The 19,801-nt window shown below is 39.8% G+C and overlaps 1 protein-coding gene across 4 annotated transcripts in view; it reads left to right on the forward strand.

Moving 5' to 3' along the window:
* The first annotated feature begins 4,666 nt into the window (after positions 1-4,666).
* Positions 4,667-19,801, forward strand: part of CDK19 (cyclin dependent kinase 19) — a 169,849-nt gene continuing 154,714 nt past the window's right edge. Inside the window, exon 1 of one of the 4 annotated variants that reach the window (XM_019967215.2) lies at positions 4,667-5,028. In XM_019967215.2, the coding sequence (XP_019822774.1) occupies positions 4,901-5,028 (128 nt within the window). In that variant the 5' untranslated portion in view covers positions 4,667-4,900. The remainder of the gene's footprint in view (positions 5,029-19,801) is intronic. The other 3 variants (XM_019967213.2, XM_019967214.2, XM_070795968.1) reach the window with 3 other exon arrangements.

Raw genomic sequence — 19,801 nt, forward strand, 5'->3', positions numbered from 1 at the left:
ACCTAGTGACTGATATCAATCAAATATGAAGGAAACGAAAACAGACATGGTAACTTTAACATATAAAAGTAGAGTCAATGACAAAGAGGATGAATGTCTCAACGGGATAATTTAATCTTGATTTCGCTCAGTTGTGTCTGACTGTTTGTGACCCCATGGACTATACAGTCCATGGAATTCTCCAGGCCAGAATACTGGAGTGGGTAGCTGTTTCCTTCTCCAGGGGATCTTCCCAACCCAGGGATTGAATCCAGGTCTCCTGCATTGCAGGTAGATTCTTTACCAGCTGAGCTACCAGGAAAGCCCAATGTACACTAACAATACTTGGCAGTGCAGTCTATCCTCTATTGTCTTAGAGACCTGGGATTAAATTGTATCACTGACGGACCATACAAATTATCCTCCTGGAGCCCCAGTATTGTTATCTGTAAAATGGAGATAATGCATAACTTCCTCACAGAGTACTCGTTAAGGATTACATTAGCTAGCTTATATAAAATACCTGCTGCTGCTGCTGCTGCTAAGTTGCTTTAGTCGTGTCCAACTCTGTGCAACCCCATAGACGGCAGCCCACCAGGCTCCCCCGTCCCTGGGATTCTCCAGGCAAGAACACTGGAGTGGGTTGCCATTTCCTTCTCCAATGCATGAAAGTGAAAAGTGAAAGTGAAGTCGCTCAGTCGTGTCTGACTCTTAGCGACCCCAAGGACTGCAGCCTACCAGGCTGCTCTGTCCATGGGATTTTTCAGGCAAGAGTACTGGAGTGGGGTGCCATTGCCTTCTCCGATATAAAATACCTAGGATTCAGTAAACATTAGCTCTCATTCTCACTCTACTTACTTGCCAAAGATTGTCATTTTTTTCCTCAAGCCACCTGCCCTTACTCCCACTGATTCTTTTGTCCTCTGCACTTGATCGTGCTTCCCACATCATATAGAAATGAAAAGTACAGATCTTCCTCAGTTTACGATGGGATTATGTCCCATAAAAACCCATCGTTAAATTGAAAATAAAATGAATTTAATACACCTATCCCACTGAACATTAGAGCTCAGCCTGGCCTACCTTAAATGTGCTCAGAATATTCACATTAGGCTACAGTTGGGTGAAATCATTGAATGCAAACCCTATTTAATAGTGTTGAATATCACCTGTAATTAATTGAATATTATACTGAAAGTGAAAAACAGGATGGCTGTAAGTGTATTGGTTTCACCTTTTTTTCCTCCACTAGCTCGTCTCCTTCAATATATGAGAAGTTCCTTCCTCTTATTAAAAACAAACTAATAACAAAACAAAACTCTGAACTTTTCTTGACTATGGTAGCTACAATCCTAGCTTTCTCTTACCTTTTTTAGCCAAGTTCCTAAATTTTTCATTTAAATTTTATTTACCTTTTGGAAAAACATTACATGAATCAAAATTCCAAAAGGTATGCAGTACAAATTCTCCCTCCTGTCTCTGATTCTCAAGCAGTTTTTCTCCCCTGATCAGTTTCTTGTGGTCCTTTTAGAGATAAGTCATGCCTATATAAGCAAGTATATATATATTTTTTTCTTTGTTTAAAAATGTTATCATATTAGGGACAATCTTCTAATTCTTGCTTTTTTTCCATTTAAAAATATATATTAGAGGTCTTTCCATTTAATTACCTAAACAACTGCCTCATGGTTTAGGTCTTCTGAAAAGCACATGATGCCAAGATACAATTAGACCTGTAAGAGACTTACTGGAGGAAATGCCTATGTGAGTGAGAAAGGAGGGAGCTGAAGGAGCTGTCAGGTCCTGATGATCTGCTCTTGTGAAGGAGAGCGGGAAGGAAGGAGGGTTGGGTAGGCAATGACTCAGACTGCAACACAGTTCTAAGAAAGTTTCAGATAGGCTTAAATCTGAGGAGTTTTTAAGCTAGAGTCACTTTCAGAGGAACCTGGCATCTTACACGAATGGACCTGTCTCAGTATCCTGCTATGTTCAGTCATAGGCTAGGAGCAATTGTTGGGCACTGTGAGCTTACTGCAAATGCAGTGGTAGATTCAAAGCTTAGCAGCTGGGGCCTTCCTGCAAGGAAGAAATCAGAGAGGCACATTCATAGCTTTTACAATACTTTTAGGGCCTTATAATAATCCATTGGTGCATGTACTATAATTTATCCATTCTTCTTCTAATGAACATTTTTGTTGTTTCCCAGTCCTTTCCTTGGAGAAGGCAATGGCAACCCACTCCAGTACTCTTGCCTGGAAAATCCCATGGATGGAGGAGCCTGGTAGGCTGCAGTCCAAAGGTCTCGAAGAGCCAGACACGACTGAGTGACTTCTTTCATTTTTCACTTTCATGCATTGGAGAAGGAAATGGCAACCCACTCCAGTGTTCTTGCCTGGAGAATCCCAGGGACAGGGGAGCCTGGTGGGCTGCCATCTATGCGGTTGCACAGAATTGGACACGACTGAAGCGACTTAGCAGCTTAGCAGCAGCAGTCCTTTCCTAGTAGAAACAATGCTCAATGAATAACCTTAAGGTATATCATCTTGCACACATAGGGAATTCCACAAATTGGGCTCTTGGGGAAATACACGTTGAGATGGAGATTAACATGAGATCAGTTAATTACAGAATGTTGATGAGATCAATACTTCTGGAAGGAAAAGGAAGAAAGCTGGATGGGGGAGACTGACAAATTGGTCTAGGATGCATGCTCAGTGACGGCCTGAGTCAACCCAACTTGGCTTAAGAGTCTTCAATGGCTTTCGACTGCCTATAGAATGAGGAAATCTAAAGTGTCCACTTACTATATATAACTCTTCATAATCTGAACTTTTGTTTATCTCTCCAGTCATTTCTTAACCAACCCCTTTTCCTGCCTTAATTAATCTGTAATGTTCAAGCTAGTTGCATTGAATATATTAGGTTCTCTCATGATACATGCACATGCCATTTTGCGAGAAAAAATTCTCTGTTCTTTACTTCTCCACTTGTTCTCCACATAAGATTCTTCAAATTTTGGCGAAAAAGCTACCTCCTTCATGACGCCTACCCTAACCCCTCCGGAAGTCCTCCTATTCTATTGCTCTTTGTAGCCACACAGTTTGTTTTTAATTTGCTTGCATGTTTATTACTTCAATACGTTTTAATCCCTAATGAAAAAGACCAGTTTTCAATCTGGTATCTCCAGCACTCATGCCGGGAAACAACAGAAACTCAGATACTTCATGATTTACATCAAGATCTGAGGAAGTTTCCCAGGAAACTTTGTAATAAATAAACGGTCCTCTTTCCTCCTCCCTCCAGGTTTCCAGGTTTCCTCCAAAACCTAGCAGGCAGGTCACTATTAACTTTCCTTGCCACCTCAGGTGGAATTGGCTATTTCCTCCTCTGCTGCTGCGGCTGCTAAGTCGCTTCAGTCGTGTCCGACCGTGTGTGACCCCATAGACGGCAGCACACCAGGCTCCCCCATCCCTGGGATTCTCTAGGCAAGAATACTGGAGTGGGTTGCCATTCCTTCTCCAATGCATGAAAGTGAAAAGTGAAAGTGAAGTCGCTCAGTACCAGGCCCCTCAGTCCATGGGATTTTCCAGGCAAGAGTACTGGAGTGGGGTGCCATTGCCTTCTCCTCTATGTAAGTCCTATTCTAGCACTAACCAGGTTTAAGATTGTATCACAAGCATCTGATACATTTTATGCACGAGACTTTCTTGAACATTCTAGGAAAACGTCACTATTATGCAAAAATCACACAAAACCAAAAACCCCTCAACAGTCCAATCCAAATGATTGTTTTCAAACGCTTCATCCCGCAGATACTTTTATTGTCCTTAGACAGATGGCCAAAACCTTGGCTACATATGCTATGAAGAGACCATGATTAGAATGCTAAGAAAACGAAGACTTGCTGCTGGGGCGCGAAAGTTCTCTAGCTGATGACTAGGAGGAAACCGCTGAATGTTCAGCTTTTGAAATACGGTTTTTGCATAGCAAAGAAAAAAGATTAACCTATCAGGAAGAACCGAGCACATCCAATTACCAATCAAGAGCCGGAAAGAAGCCAAAGCCAGGGGATACCCACGTATCAACGAGAACGTCATTCTCTCTTCTTCGCCAATGAGCAGTCGGATGGGGCGGGGCAAGAGGCGGGCCAATGGCCATAAAAAACAAACAACAATCTTCAGTACAACTACCCTAACCCCAGTCCTTGCCTAGCAAACCTCTGGAGCAAACTCCTGGGCAAGGCGCTTGTTAAATACTTTCCACTCTCCTTCTCGCCCGGGGACAGTTTTAATAGAATACTTTCCTTACATCAGAACAAGGGCCTTCTTTCCACCAGCTCCCACAGATTCGCAGAAACCACACTTCAACTTTGCGCTTTCTACCTTCTCAGGAACTGGCAGTCCAGCGCTACCTGAGGTGGGGGCGACCTTAGTGCGCAGGCGTACATGCCTCCTGGAGGCGGGGCTATAGCGACCCATGTCAGCATGGGAGTTGTATTTCTTTCGGCCGCAAAACTCAATTATCTCGGAGGCAAAAGGAACTACATTTCCCGGGAGTCTCCGTGACTGCGGGGCGGGCGGGCTGATTCGTTAATGAGCTCGAGGAAGCCGCGGCGCGGCCCACCAGGTTCCAAAACAAGGAAATGAAGGGGGGAGGCGGGACTGGGGGTGCCTGCGGGAGCTGCCGCCGCCGCCGCCGCCGCCGCGGAGGAGGAGGAGGTGGAGGAGGTGGCTGCAGCGGCCGCCGAGAAGTCCCTTGCTGAAGGCAAATCGCAGGGCGGCGGGCGGCGCGCGCGCGCGCGCGCGCCCGAGAGGTGGCTGTTGAAGAAGTGGAGCGGCGGTCGCGGGGGGAGGAGGAGGAGGAGGAGGGACTGAGCGGCGGCGGCCCCCGCGTCCCGGTGCCTCTATGGGGAAAGCAGACAATGGATTATGATTTCAAGGCGAAGCTGGCGGCGGAGCGGGAGCGGGTGGAGGATTTGTTTGAGTACGAAGGGTGCAAAGTGGGACGCGGCACCTACGGGCACGTCTACAAGGCGAGGCGAAAAGATGGGTAAGAGCAGGGGCGGGGGGAGAAGGCTTGCTCGGGTCCTCGCCCAGCCCGCGACCTCGCGGGATGGGTGGGTCGAAGCCCAGTCGGGCCGTGCCCGGGCTGGGGGCGAGGCGGAGGTGGTCTCGGGGCTGCGTCCCGGGGCAGACTCTCAGGGACGCGGGTTCTGCCAGACCCCAGCGTCGCGCCCGTCGAACTCCCGCGGCGCAGCGTGGTTGGGGGGCGTAGGTCTGGTCCCGAAGGGCGCTCTCCGCGTGCCAGGAGCTGGCGGCGGGAGTCGAGTTGGGACCTCGGTTGGAGGTGGAGTTTGGGGCGGGGGGGATGTCTGGTCTCCAGGGGAGACGCGGAGGGCTGGGAGAGCTCCGCCGAGGAGTTGCCGCTCCGGCCCTGGGCTGCTGGTGACGGTCGTGGTGGAACTTCCAATCGGCTGAGCGCCTCCCGGGGGCGGCGGTTTGAAACCTCGCGGAGGAGTCTGTCGGGCCGCCCAGAGCGCCTGGGTCCTCGCCAGCCTCATCAGTGTGAGCCGTTGGGCACCTTGGCCCTGGGGGCTAGCCAGCCCGCTGGTCCCTCGGCGCGGTCCCTTCTGTCCCTGTCGTGTGCCTGGCGGCCACTTCTTCACGCCGCTTCGCCAGGCTGCGAGTTCTCTTTCTCCCATTCTCAATTTCCAGTTCCGCGCCTTCCCCTCGAATGTAGGACCTTCTGAGAGAGGAACCGCGTTTTACTGGCAGAACTTCCGAGTTGGTTCTTGTACCTCATTTCGCCGCACCTTGGGTATTCTTACGTACTCCACTGCATCCTCTGCCAGAAGACTGCGTGCTGAGGTTTATCGGGCACCTAGATTATCCAGAACGGAATTCGAGTGACACAGTGCTGGGCCTGAATCTTTGTTTTCGTGGCCTGAGATAATTTTAGGGACCCCTTAGTAAGCTCTTACTGATTGTTCTCTTAGGAGAAGAGCTGGACGTTGTATTGAAAAACGCCTGTCCTTAGTCCTGGAGGGCACGAGGCTCGTACTCCAGGACAGGTGGAACCAGTTCCCTGCCTGAGAAGCGTGGGTTAAGTCAGTCATCACCTGAGAGCCCATCCTGGCAGGAATTCCCCTTCCCCAGAGTTAGGGAGCCCAGGAACATCTGCCTATCCCGCTTAAACTTTAAAGACGGTCAAACTATGTGGAAGAGAGTTTTTAGGATCGTAGCGAAACATTTCTGAATGAACTGATTATCAGCCATAACGAAGATGGAAAGATCTGAAGTCCTACTTATCGTTCTGCGCACGCTTTTGTAATTGACATGGCTGATCGATGGACTCAAGGATCAAAGTAGTAGTAGTATGTGGGTGTGTGTGTGCGCGCTTGCTTACTTGCTGATTTCATACGGGGAAGGAGCAAGCACAGCTTTATAAACTTTTATCATGAAGGATGGTGAAAACTACAAGGTACTTTGCAAGCGTAAAGGATTGTTATTATTGCAAATAACTTTTTTCTCTTGTTATAGCTGAATGGGCCCCAGAGTATTTAGTTGTTTGTAAACTTTTCTCATAATTCCTTTAGTTAATTGCCAGGTGTCCTTGAATTAATATCTTGGAGTGCGAAATACTATAATTGTATTTTGTTTTTTGGAATATTTATGCTGCTTGTTATACTGGTGTTCCTGTGGGAGTCTTAGCAGATATATTTGGGGAAAGAACATCTAGCTTTTCTGTTTGGACGATAGTGTTACAAGACAAATCAGAGGTGGTGTTTTTCATATTCCTCATGCTAACTTCTAATATATTTGAACTGGAATTTTTAAAATGTATTTTAATTTTGTTGTTAAAAAAGATTAAAAAATTTTTTAAGCAGGCAACTTTTGAAAAAAGTTAAAATTCTGCTTCTGAATTGTATTTGAATAGCACAGGCTACAACACCGAATAGATTATTTAATTCCTGCTTCTATTCTTTTTGAATATTTTCCCCTCTAATAAAATTTTTGATTTGAATACACTTCCTTCTTGAGTGATATTTGATTAGAATTAATAAAGCCTCTTTGGTAGAGTAAGATCAGTTGGTGTGTCTTCAAAATATTATACTTAAAACTGTTAGGATCTGAAAGCATTAGTTTAAATAAAAATTACATGTAAGAAAAATCAATATAAAGACTTTTTTCTTAGACAAAGAGTCTAGTTGAAATTTGAGGCTTTATAGTGAACACCCACATCTCTTGTGGCTTGGTAGCAAGATTAGTTCTGTGTTCATTGATACCAGCTGATTTGAAAGAACAGAAAGTTTTTAGTGATGACTCTAAACTGATACAGATTTGCATCCTAAAGCATTTTACACTCTGATCATGGTAAATTACAGTGTAGCTCTTTCCAGAACTTATTTTGGTTAACTCAGAAGTATAATGCTATTTTAGGGAGCAAGAGAGAAATCACATGAGTACCTTAAAGAGGAACTATTCTGGTGTATATAATGTAGCATATAGGCAAAAAATTGTTCAGGTCTCTGGAAGAAACACTAGAAGAAGTAACATTCATTAGAAAAGCTTCTGGTTATAGTTCAATAGTAGAGTTTACAAAACCATAGAATGTTATTTCCTTTGAAACATGACTTTAACTTAGGCCCTGTTAATTATGCTACATAAATTTGTAACAGAATGGAGATGCAAGATTTACAACTGGGTTTTTCACGTTTAATAAAAATGAGATTTGTTTCATCTTTTTGTTCTGAAGGAAGGGGATTTTTTTTGACTCTTTGACTCAACTTTTTTTTTTTTAATCAGTCATAAAAGTTATTCTTGAAGAGAAACTAGACTTTCTAGACTTTATGAGCAAGAATTTGTAGTACAGTATTTTTTTCAACATTAAGAAAAACTCATAACAGTATGGTTACAAATCTCAAGACCACATTTATCACATTTGAAACACTTCTTGTTTTCTTTGATAAAGGAATATTGTTAAAAATGTTCTTTTGTAAGAGATTCAGGCAAATACAGTTCCATACTAGCGTTATGTCTGAAAACTGTTATACCCAACAATAATACCATTCAACTTTGCAGACATTCATTTAGCTCTTTGAAACCACTCCAATAAAAGAATGCTCCTTTTTGGGGATATTTTGAAATACAGTAATTGAAAGTGAAATGGCTGACAGAGCCATCTTACAGAGTTTCAGTTTTGCCTAAGGGTTTCAGATGAGAAGTAGTTGGTAACTACATGTCTTAATGTCTGTCATGAAATCCTTCACAATAAATGTAATCAGTCCATGTAGATACATTTAGGTAAATGATAGGTACAATAGTGTCTGCCTATTTTTGATGGGTTTTTCACATTAGTTTGTAGTTAATATAGGGGATAGTATTTGCGTTTTTGGAGACCTCCCAAAGATTTAAGATACGTTATTAACGATCATAATATTTTAGAACTTTCAAAGGTTTTAGGTAATCTAGTCTAATTTCTTTTTACAAATGAGAAAACCAAAGTTTTAAGAGATTGTCATGCCCATAGTTTTGGCAAAGACACGCCTATATTCCTGGTTTCTTGAATCTGAGTTCCTGCATTTTCTAATGTGTTTTCCCTCCTAATACCTTGGGAGAAAAAGTGAAGAAGACCATATTGCTTCCAGTTTTGACTATCTTTTTGTGTAAACTTTCCATGCAAAAGATAGTACATCTATATTGAAAAAATATGGACAAGGGAAAGTGTCCCATATGAGGGGCATTTTAAAAAAGTAGACGTTCAGGCCAGTAGATGCTGCCTCATGTAGTTGCTTCTCTTCATCTGGTTTCTCTTCATCTTCACTATCATCGGCTTTGACCATCATCTCTGATTTGCACGATAGCCGAACTGGTCTCTGCCATTAGTCTTTTCTCACTGTAGTCCTAGATCCAAGTTGCTGCCAGTGTTACTTTCCTACGAAATAAAATCAATCATGTCGTATCTCTTCTTGGAAAACTGTACATTCTCTGTGGCTCATCTGGTTCCATCAGATCTTAATTCCCTAGTTTGGCATGTAAAAACCGTTTGCATTTGGATCCTAAAGTCTTTAGTCTTTACAGCCTTTATGCCTGCCACCACCTCCCTCCTCTTTCAGTGTGTTCAAGCCATATGCTTCTGTAGCATTCAACTGCTCATATTTTTCTAGGATTTGCTAAGTCCTTTTCATGTCTCATTTTGTTTTTTCTATACTCAAGCCAAAATGGTGTTGCTCTGTGATTTCTCTCTTCTCTTTCCCCCTCACACAAACCTGGGAAACTCCTGCTCACAGTTCAGTACCCAATTCAAATAGCTTTTCTTTAGAAGTCTTCCTTAGTCACCCAGTGTACTCATCTGTGTTTCTGCCCCTCTTGTTCTTGTATGTATAATATCACTGTGATATTAATCTGTTCTGTAAACTATTAGGTACAAATGGGTCATTGTCATCCTCCTGTCCCCACCTTGCATAGGGTAGAGCATGTAAGAACGCTCAAAAATTGCATTAAAATTTAAAAAATGCCCTAAATTGGAAAAAATATATATTTTTTCTTTTCAGGTAAACATACTTAACCTATGTTTTCAGTATTTGTTTTGAAAGCCTGAAATATAGTGATATTACATGAGATAAGCAGTTCAATGTAAATATTTCTATAGCATTAACTAGGTCCAGTGTAATTTTTTTCTCAAAGAAATTATATACTGTTTTTCAAGATAGTCCAAACATTTCTTTTAATAGATTGATAAGTAATGTGGGTAATTTTTGAATTATTGAACATTTTTCCCCCTCTTAGGCCACCTCTTCTAAAATTGCTAACTGTAGGAATCTGTCTTCTGTGCTTTTACTATCGGTTTTATAGAGAAGCTTAGAAAATGTCAGCATTCAGACATTTTAGGAAATTTTTTGATATGGATTCATGTTAAAAAATTAAGTACCTTTAGCACTTAGCAAATAAGGTGACCACGAGCTTGTTTAATTGGTTCTTCATTTGTGCACTTCAGGCCTTCAAAACTTTGTTTTTGAGGCCCAGAGGGAATACTCTTTTCAATGAAATTTGATTGTCCAGAGCAGTGGTTGACAAACTTTTCCTCTAAAGAGGCAGAAACTAAATATTTAGGTTTTGTGGACCAGACCATCTATGTCAAAATTACTTGAATCTAACATTGTAGTGCCAAAGTATCCGCAGACAATGTATAAATGAACACAAATTAAAATGTCTGTGTTCCAGTAGGAAAAAAACCAGGTAGTGGGCTGTATTTGGCCCACAGGCTATAATTTGGCACCCCTTAGTCTAGAACAGTGATGTCCAATAGGATTTTCTGCAGTGATGAAAATGCATCTGTGCTGTCTAGTAAGGCAGCCGCTAGCCACACGTGGCTCAAGAAAGGTGGTTAGTGTGACCAAGAGACTGGCCAGTAGCAATGATACTGGACTTAGCAGGAAAAAAACTTGAGTTTTTTTTTTTTTTTTTTTGAGCAGGTGGCTTAGCAACAGTTCTTAAATCCATGAAGTGACCTTTCTATGAAAATGAGTGACAGTGTGAACAAATGAAATCAGAAGGTTTGGGTCTTTTCTTTCAAGATAGTAGAAGAAAATTTGAGGCTGAAATAATTTGATAAAGCAAACAAGTACTTGAACTGAAAAGCTTTCAATTTATGAGTGGAATCAAGGATAGTTGATTACTTTTAAAAAAAGTGTTTCATTAAAAAAAGTGTATGTATTTAGTAGTAAATGCACACGCATAAAAAGATTATACAATCTGGTTGCCACCCTTTATATTTTACCAAATCGCTGTAATTTGTGTACGTTCGATGAGTTTGTTCCAAGCCAAAAAAAATAACGTTTGCACGATGTATTGAAAGTTTTCCTTTTCCCAGTCACCCTTTTCTCTTTCTCAAGGCAGCCATTCTTGGTTTTCCTTTTTAGAGAAATTTTCTTGGGAGTATATGTGTTTAATAAGTTGTAGTGTGCTTTAAGTGGGATTTCCAGGTGGTTCAGTGGATATCAGTATGGATGAATTAAGAATTTTTAGTTTTGTATACTGTATTTTGAACTGGATATGCTGGATCAAAAATTAATATATGATGTTAAATTATATTTGTTTTTTTTCAGAATTCTCAAGTAGTGTAGTGAAAGTTGGACATCAATATAGAAAGCTTGAAGGGAATATATTACAATTTGGAATTTTCTTGGTGGTAAATGTCTAAGAGTATTTGACTAATGTGTTTTTAAAGATCCACTTATTTCTTTACTTGTGATACTGTGAGTATATAGTTTTGTGCAGCGTTGGATTCCAAAATAAAGGTACACAGTCTTTGCTTTTTTCAAAGAGCATTATAACATTTTGAATTACCAACGTGAGTATTTCTTTAAAAACAGGTAGTTTTTAAGGTCTAGAACCATAAAGAGGTAGCTGAGAGAACTATTTAAAGATTTTTGTCCGTTTATAAATAGCAGATAGTCCAACACTTCCTGTAATAGCCATTTTGAGCATGCATTGTGCAGGATAAAAGAGAGTCTCCAGAGAGAGGACAGGATGTAATTCAAGATACAAATGTGGAGCAGTAGTTTTTTATTGAGGGTTTAGTTCTTATACAGAAGTGGGTAATGGATCAAAGAGAAATAAAAACCTGTAAAGTTCTCAAACAATTTATGTCTCTATAAAATATCTTTAATTTCTAATAGAATAAGTCTTTCTAAGGGAAAAATATACCCTCCTTTATAGAGGTTTGAAACTTATGTATTTTCAATTTAAAGAGATTATTTCAGTGAGACTTTGGTAACTGATCAGTTACTAATATGAATATGATTAGGATATGGATTTAATTACCATGTAGGCCAGCTAATTTTGTTGTGTTCTGTGACCACAGACCAAAGTCCTGTCATGGCAAACTATTTTACAGCTATTTATAGATATTTACATTTGAACAGAAAGGTAAGTCTGTGGCTGCTGGAAAAATAAGGTAAAACTTTCCTCATAGAGGGGTTAGTTGTATCTTTCTGTAGAAAAGTAATTTTTTGTTATGATTGTTAAATAAATTCACTTGGTAAAAAACCTAAGCAGTTTGAGGCACAAACTGTGTTGCTTTTTACAAAAGTTAGTTTCCTTTTTCCGCTTTCCCTTTTACAATTATATTTGCATTTTAAGAGTCTTAGACACTGAGCGAGTCCTATTGTTTTGGATTATAGTGCAAATTAAAAAAATCTTTTTGACTTTCTTTTCTTCTGCATATATGTAATTTGAGCTTGTGTAACTTAGAAAACCAGAGTTCTATTAAGTTATTAATATTAAGTTCTATTAAGTAATTTCTCAGCAGTCTTTTCATATTTATAGTATGTTTGTATCAAAGTAGAAATATTTTTTTTGTGCTATTAAAATTTATCAAGTAATAATTGCAGACGAGTAAAAAACAACTCCCAACAATTTATTGCTATGTAAAATGAAGACTAAAAGCCTGCCTTCTTACTGTCTATTCCCAGCCCCCTTGACTTCTCAGAGATAACCTGTATTAACTGTTTCTGTTTTAAGTTTTGCTGATGCTTCCCATTATAACTCTAAGAAACGTATGTATAATTCTGTCTTGGTTTATCAATTTTAGGCAGTGTCTGTTGACTTTCCTAGAAAAGCTGGGCAATTTTGTGAGATTTCACTATCTCATCTTTTCTCTTTTTCCATCTCAAGCTTCAAATTTATTACCTTTGTTGTTTAAAGATTTTTGTGAGTTCTTTTATGACTTTGAAGTGTAAACTTAGATGTCTTTAATTTTTTAGTTTGTCAACTTACATGTTATCTGTGATCTTCCTGATATGAATGTTAAGGAAAGTAACAAAATTTTTTCCTGCTCTTTTCCTCAGAGTCTTGGATTTTTAAAGTATAATTTTTATAACTATAAGTTATAAAGTTTTTAAGTTTTATAATTTTTATAACTTCCTAGTTGATCCACTGCTTTTTGTCAATGGGTTGATTTTTTAAAAGTGAACTCTGGAAACCACTCAACAGCTTTAAAATATTATGATTATGGAATTTATTGCTGAATTAATTAGCATACTGAGACCCATAGGGAGGGAAATGTGGACTTGTGTACCAAATAAGTGCTGCTTGCAACAATTTTCCAAGTATCAATGCCCAGTGGATCTTCTTCTTTTGCCCTTTCTTCAAGTCTTTTGGGTTGTACTCAGCTAGCAGTTTTTCTTTATATCCTGTGGTTGGTTTTTCCTGGATTGTCTTTTGTTGTTGTTGGTTAGCTGAAGATATCTTTTTAATTAGCTTTTTCATATAGGATGTGCAGATTTTTGAGTTCTTGCATATCAGATAATGTTTTTTTGTCCTCATACTTTATTGATTGTTGGGCTGAATATAGAATTCTATATTAAGAAAATTTCTTTTTCTTAGAACCCAAAACTAAGCTTCATGGCTTTTGGCATTTCTTGTTGCTCATGGGAAGTTTCTATATTAGAAACTTGGTTTTCTCCTCTCTCAGCAGTTTTCACTTATCCATGAATTCTAAAGTTTCACCAGAGTCTGTCTAGAATGTGTAGATCTTTTTTTTCCTTTCCATTTATCTAGCTTTGTTTCTTGTGTCTTTTACAGATTATTTTTTGAATAGATGATCTATGAACATAGTTGAACTTCAGAAGTTAAAAAGTGGTATACGGTGGCTTTAGTTTCATCTTGCTACCTTCACTCCTTCATTGCCATTTTCCAATCCTGCTAGTTTCTTAAGGATCTTTTAAGTGGGCCTTTCTTTTCTTAGGTTTAGGGCAATTTTTATTTCCTGTTATTTAGTTCTTCTCCTTCTGTTTCCACTTTTGTTCTGTTCTTCAGATATGTTTATTAAGAAATGTTGACCTTTTATGCTCTGTCTTCCCTGTCTCTTAAATTCATTCTCAAAATTTTCAACTCCTCCTCTCTATAAGACATTTGAGAAGATTTACTTTATTTAATCTTCTACATTACCAATTTGGTCCTCAGTTGGGGTTGCTATTCGTTTGTAAAAATTTTTATTTATTTATTTTTTGGCTGCACTGGGTCTTCATTGCTGCGTGGGCTTTCTCTAGTTGTGGTGAGTGGTGGCTACTTTCTAGGTGTACTGCGCGAGCTTCTCGTTGTGGTGGTTTCTGTTGTGGAGGTTTCTGTTGTGGAGCTCAGGCTCCGTGTGCGAGGGCTCAGTAGGGATCTCTGAAAGGCGAAAGGGACCAGTAGAAAGGTCAGTTAGCAAAGACTGACACTTTTTTTGGCCTCCCCACATGGCTTGTGAAATCTTAGTTCCCTGACCAGGGATTAAACCTGGGTCCTCAACAGAGAAAGCATGGAGTCCTAACCACTGAACAGCCAAATAATTCCCAAGAGGACCACTTTGAAGTCATGTGGTAGTAATTTCTCAATAACATTCATCTCTGCATGTGTTCATCCACCAATCTGTTCTCTATCCAAGTTTCCATCTGTCCAGTCTTCATCTACCTATCTTTTAGCCATCTGTCCATTATCTCTTTTCACCTGTTTTCCACTTTTCTGGCTTTCCATTCATTTATCCATCCTTTACTGTTTATTGTTTGATTCCTTTCTATGAGCCAAGTATAATGCCATAGGTAATGAGGATACAAGAGTAAATGACATGTAATCTCTGCTACAAAGACTGAAACTGGATATATTCACAATAATTTACTAATAGTTGATTGTTGGAATGAAATTTGGGTTGAGAGGAAGACATTTGAAAAGAGATGTGAGAGATGAGGGTTCAGTCCCTGGGTCGGGAAGATTCCCTGTTGGAGGGCATGGCAACCCACCCCAGTATTCTTGCCTGGAGAATCCCATGGACAGAGTAGCCTGGCAAGCTACAGTCAGTGGGGTCACAAGGAGTTGGACACGACTAAAGCAACTTAGCACACTGGGGAGAGAGCAAATTAGCCATGATGGCATGGTCAGGCTCTCTTGCCCCACTGCCTCTTGCTCTTGCCCCACGTTTTGCAAATGACTGTGTAACAGCTGAGATCCTTTACAGCACTGTGCATGCGTGTCTTGAGGTACTTGCTTGGTCACAGGCTACTTTGTGCTGTATACATACATGAGCTCCACCTAGAAAGCGGCGGCATTACTGCTGTGTCACAGCTGTGTCTGTTGGGTCAGCCACGAGAGGAGAGAATATAGCGTGTCTAGTGCTATGGCTGCTGTGTCAGCCAGGAGAGAGGTTGTGTCGTGTTAGGTTATGCTACGGTTGCTGCATCTGCCAGAAGAGAAAAACTTGTCTGCGGTTCCTACAGCTCGTCGAGTCTTCTTCCAGCCTCTTCTTCGAGCCTTGCCTACCCTGGGTTCAGCAAACAGTGTGCACAGTGAGACACAGCAAGGCAGTTGGTGTCACGAACAGGATGAAGAGCGATACACATACATACTCTTAGATTATTTGAAAAATATCTATGTATGTTTATTTTACTATGTATATACTATCTATTCTAAAGAATAAAACATTTAAGAAATAGAGTGTATATAACTTTTATTATTGGAAAAAGGCAAGTATCTTTTAAAAACAAAGCAGGTTTTATTTTCTTATAAAAGTCAACATGTTAACAGAAACCCCGTATGTGTTCATTAAAGAACAGTTGAGGGGGGATACATTAGAAGTTTGGTATTAATATATACACGCTGCTGCTGCTGTCGCTTCAGTCATGTTCGACTCTGTGCAACCCCATAGATGGCAGCCCACCAGGCTCCCCCGTCCCTGGGATTCTCCAGGCAAGAACACTGGAGTGGGTTGCCATTTCCTTCTCCAGTGCATGAAAGTGAAAAGTGAAAGTGAAGTCGCTCAGTCGTGTCCGACTCTTTACGACCCCATGGACTGTAGCCTACCAGGCTCCTCCGTTCATGGGATTTTCCAGGCAAGAGTACTGGAGTGGGGTGCCATTGCCTTCTCCGAATATATACAGGCTACTATATATATAAAATAGATAACTGACAGATACCTACTGTATAGAACAGGGAATCATATTGAGAAACTGATAATAATCTATAATGGAAAGGAATCCAAAAAAGAAAAAAATATAAATCACTTTGCTGTTCACCTGAAACATTGTAAATTAACTATATTTTCATTTATTTGTTTATTTTTGGCTGCACTGGGTTTTCGACGCTGTGCAAGCTTTTCTCTAGTTGCAACACGCTGGGACTGCTCTCGAGTTGTGGTGCATGGGCTTCTCTTGCTGCAGAACTCAGGCTCTAGATGCATGGGTTAGTAGTTGTGGCTCACAGGCTCTAGAGCACAGGCTTGGTAGTTACAGTATGGGCTTAGCTGCCCCATGGCATGTGGAATCTTCCCCAACCAGGTGTACAGGTAATGTAGATATACAGCCAAGTGATTCAGTAATACATATGTGCTTAGTCAGTCAGTCGTGTCCAACTCTTTGCAATACCATGGACTGTAGCCCGCCAGGCTCCTCTGTCCATGGGATTTTTCAGGCAAGAATACTGGAGTGGGTTGCCATGTCCTCCTCCTGGGGATCTTCCCTAGCCAGGGATTGAACCTGCATTTTCTGTGTCTCCTGCATTGCAGATGGATCCTTTACCCACTAGGCCATTAGCAGAGCCCCTCATTTATACATATATTCATTTTTAAGATTATTTTCTCATACAGATTATCACAGGATATTGGGTGAAGTTCCTTGTACTGTACAGTAGGTCCTTGTTGGTATTTGTCTTGTATATAGTAGTATGTTGGAGAAGGAAATGGCAACCCACTCACTCCAGTATTCTTGCCTGGAGAATCCCATGGACAGAAGTGCCTGGCGGGCTCCAGTCCATGGGGTTGCAAAGAGTCAGACATGACTGAAGCGACTTAGCATGCATGCATGCATAGTAGTGTGTATGTGTTCATCCCAAGCTCCTGATTTATCTGTCCCTCCCTATCACGTTTCCCCTTGGTAACCGTAAGTTTGTTTTCAATATCTATAAGTCTTCTTCTGTTTAGTAAATAAGTTCATTTACATCTTTTTAAAAATTAGATTCTACATTTGAGTGGTATATATATTTGTCTTTCTCTGTCTGACTTCACTTAGTATGATAATTTCTAGGTCCATCCATGTTGCTTCAAGTGGCATTATTTCATTGTTTTTTATAGCTGAATAATATTACGTTGTGTGTGTTACACCATATTTTCTTTATCCATTTGTCAGCCAATGGAAACTTGGGTTGTTTCCATGACTTGGTTGTTGTAAAGAACACTGCAGTGAGCATGGAGGTATAGGATATTTCTTTGAGATAGTGATTTTGTTTCCTTTGGAGATATACCTAGAAGTGGGATTATTGGATAATCTGGTAGTTCTGTTTTTAATTTTTAAAAAATTTATTTATTTTTGGCTGTGCTGGGTCTTTGTTGTCTCTAGTTCTGGCTAGCAGGGGTTACTCTCTAGTTGTGGTGCACGGGCTGCTCATTGTGGTGGCTTCTCTTGTTGCAGAGCACAGGCTCCAGGCCGTGTGGGCTTCAGTAGTTGTGGGTGCCAGGCTCTGGAGCACAGGCTTAATAGCTGTGGCCCATGGGCTTAGTTGCTCCAGGGCATGTAGGGCATCTTCCTGGATCAGGGATTGAACCCTTGTCTCCTGTATTGGCAGGCAGGTTCTTGACCACTGAGCTACCAGGGAAACCCTGTTTTTAATTTTTGGAGAAACCTTCATACTGAAATTGTTAGGTAGGTATCTCTTTGGACCTGGCGGTGCCATGAACAAATTACTAAAATACCTAGAGCACTATGAATGAAGTTGGGATCCTCTGGCTTAAGGTATGATTAATGTTTATACATATTATCCAGTTTCCTTCAAAGACTTGATTTTGGGTGGATATCTGTGTTAGTCTGTCATGTGGCTATTTAATGCTTTAGTTAGCGCTTTCTAATTATTGAACATTTAAGTTCTTTCCAGTATTTTAATAATATAAATAATAGTAATAGATGTTTCCATATATAAATCTTAGTCCATGTATCTGATTCCTTTTTTTTTTTTAAATAGAGTCAAAAGGCGTAAGTTGTTTTAAGGCTCTTAATACATTTATCTCTTTTTTTAATAGGGAAAGAGAACAAATACGTTGAGATGTTCCAAGGACCCTCTGAAAATCTCAAAGTTAGTTGGAGGTCAAAAATGCTTCATTTAGAATTCAGTTTCAGGGAATTTGTCAAAATATCAAAGGTTTTAAACACTTGACTAAAAATGATTCAGATCATTATGAAAATTATCCATTTAACGCAAGTGACAATTAAGGATTTTCAAAGGCAAATACAGAAGACCTCATAGTTCTGAGCAAAACTTTAATATCAAGAAGAATTAGGTTTGCTAATTAATCAAAGACGTGATAAAGATAGTATGAGACAGAGGAAATTATCTTGATAAAACACAAAATTGTTACTTTCTAGACAGATTACTTAGAAAGGAAAAACCTTCATAGTAGCTTATCAAGAGTGACCCTTAGTACAATAAAACTTTGCCTTTTTAGCAAATGAAAGAAGATTAAGTTTTAGTTTTATGTAAGTAGAGTATTGGTATTAAAACTTATTTTAAAAACTCTTAGAATTACACTTCAGTTTTTAGCCAGTTTGATCACACAAGATTCCTGGTCTCCCTCCCTCTCTCCCTCCTCACTTCCCTCTCTCTCTCTTCAACTTCTCTGTCCATAGTTTGTCCCTTATTTTCCTCTTTCCCGTACTGAAATAGCCATCTTTACTTTAGAACATTACCTTCTTCCCTCTTAACAAAAATACATCTCCATTACTCACGTGTTTTCTTTTTGAAAACACACATCCTACTTGCCTTGCATACAGAGATATTTCTCTTATTTCTAGTCATTTTGAATTATTTATATTTTTAATTCTTAAAAATTAAGGTTTTTTAATTCTTAAAAATCTGATTTCTAGTTAAAATTAAGTAAATAGTTGTGAACTTTTACTGGCAAATTTGTGAATACATTTCATAATTTCTTAAGCATATTTCTCATATCAGTGTGGCACAAAATATGTTTAATATAAGACCCAAATATTTTTAGTTCCTTTGTAAAAGGATGTGTTCAGCAATTAATGTTTTAGTATTTTATTTTCTTTGGGAATGATCTAGATAGTCAATAAATAGCCATCATTTAACTTATCTCAATATAACTTTAAGGTTTCAAGTAACCAAAAAAATTTTGAAAAGTATTTTTAAGTACACATACCATAAAAAAAAAGTATTTTTAAGTACACATACCATAAAGCACAATTATTGTTGGAAAGTTTACTTATAAAGCTTATCTTAGATCTGTTTTATGTCTCTTGTTCTTAACAATTATGTTTAGATTACTCATGAGACTTACGTAAGACATTAATAGCTAACCATTATCTTAAGTTGATAGATTCTTGTTGATTCTGTAACAGAGATAGCATGAACTTGACTTTTGTTAAATCTTGGTAGAGTAGATTTTATATTTCATGTTGATAACTCTAAGATCTTGCCTATATGAATTAAACCAACAAACACACTGGCTTTAAAAAATTTTTTATTTATTTATTTTTGGCTGTGCAGGGTCTTTGCTGCTGCTCAGGCTTTTCTCTAGTTGTGGAGAGAGGAAGCTACTCTCTAGTTCTACGGGCTTTTCATTGCGGTGACTTCTCTTGTGGAACACAGGCTCTAGGGTGCGTGGGCTCCCGGCCTCTGGAGCACAGGCTCATTATTGCCGCGCAGGGGCTTAGTAGCTCCCGGGCATGTAGGGTCTTCCTGGATCAGGGAGCCAACCCGTGTCTCCTGCATTGGCAGGTGGGTTCTTTACTACTGAGCCAGGGAAGCCCTGGACTGGCTTTTATTTACTAAAGATTTATCCT

The sequence above is a fragment of the Bos indicus genome, chromosome 9 (genome assembly GCF_029378745.1).
Source record: "Bos indicus isolate NIAB-ARS_2022 breed Sahiwal x Tharparkar chromosome 9, NIAB-ARS_B.indTharparkar_mat_pri_1.0, whole genome shotgun sequence".
In the NCBI taxonomy this organism is placed as follows: Eukaryota; Metazoa; Chordata; class Mammalia; order Artiodactyla; family Bovidae; genus Bos; species Bos indicus.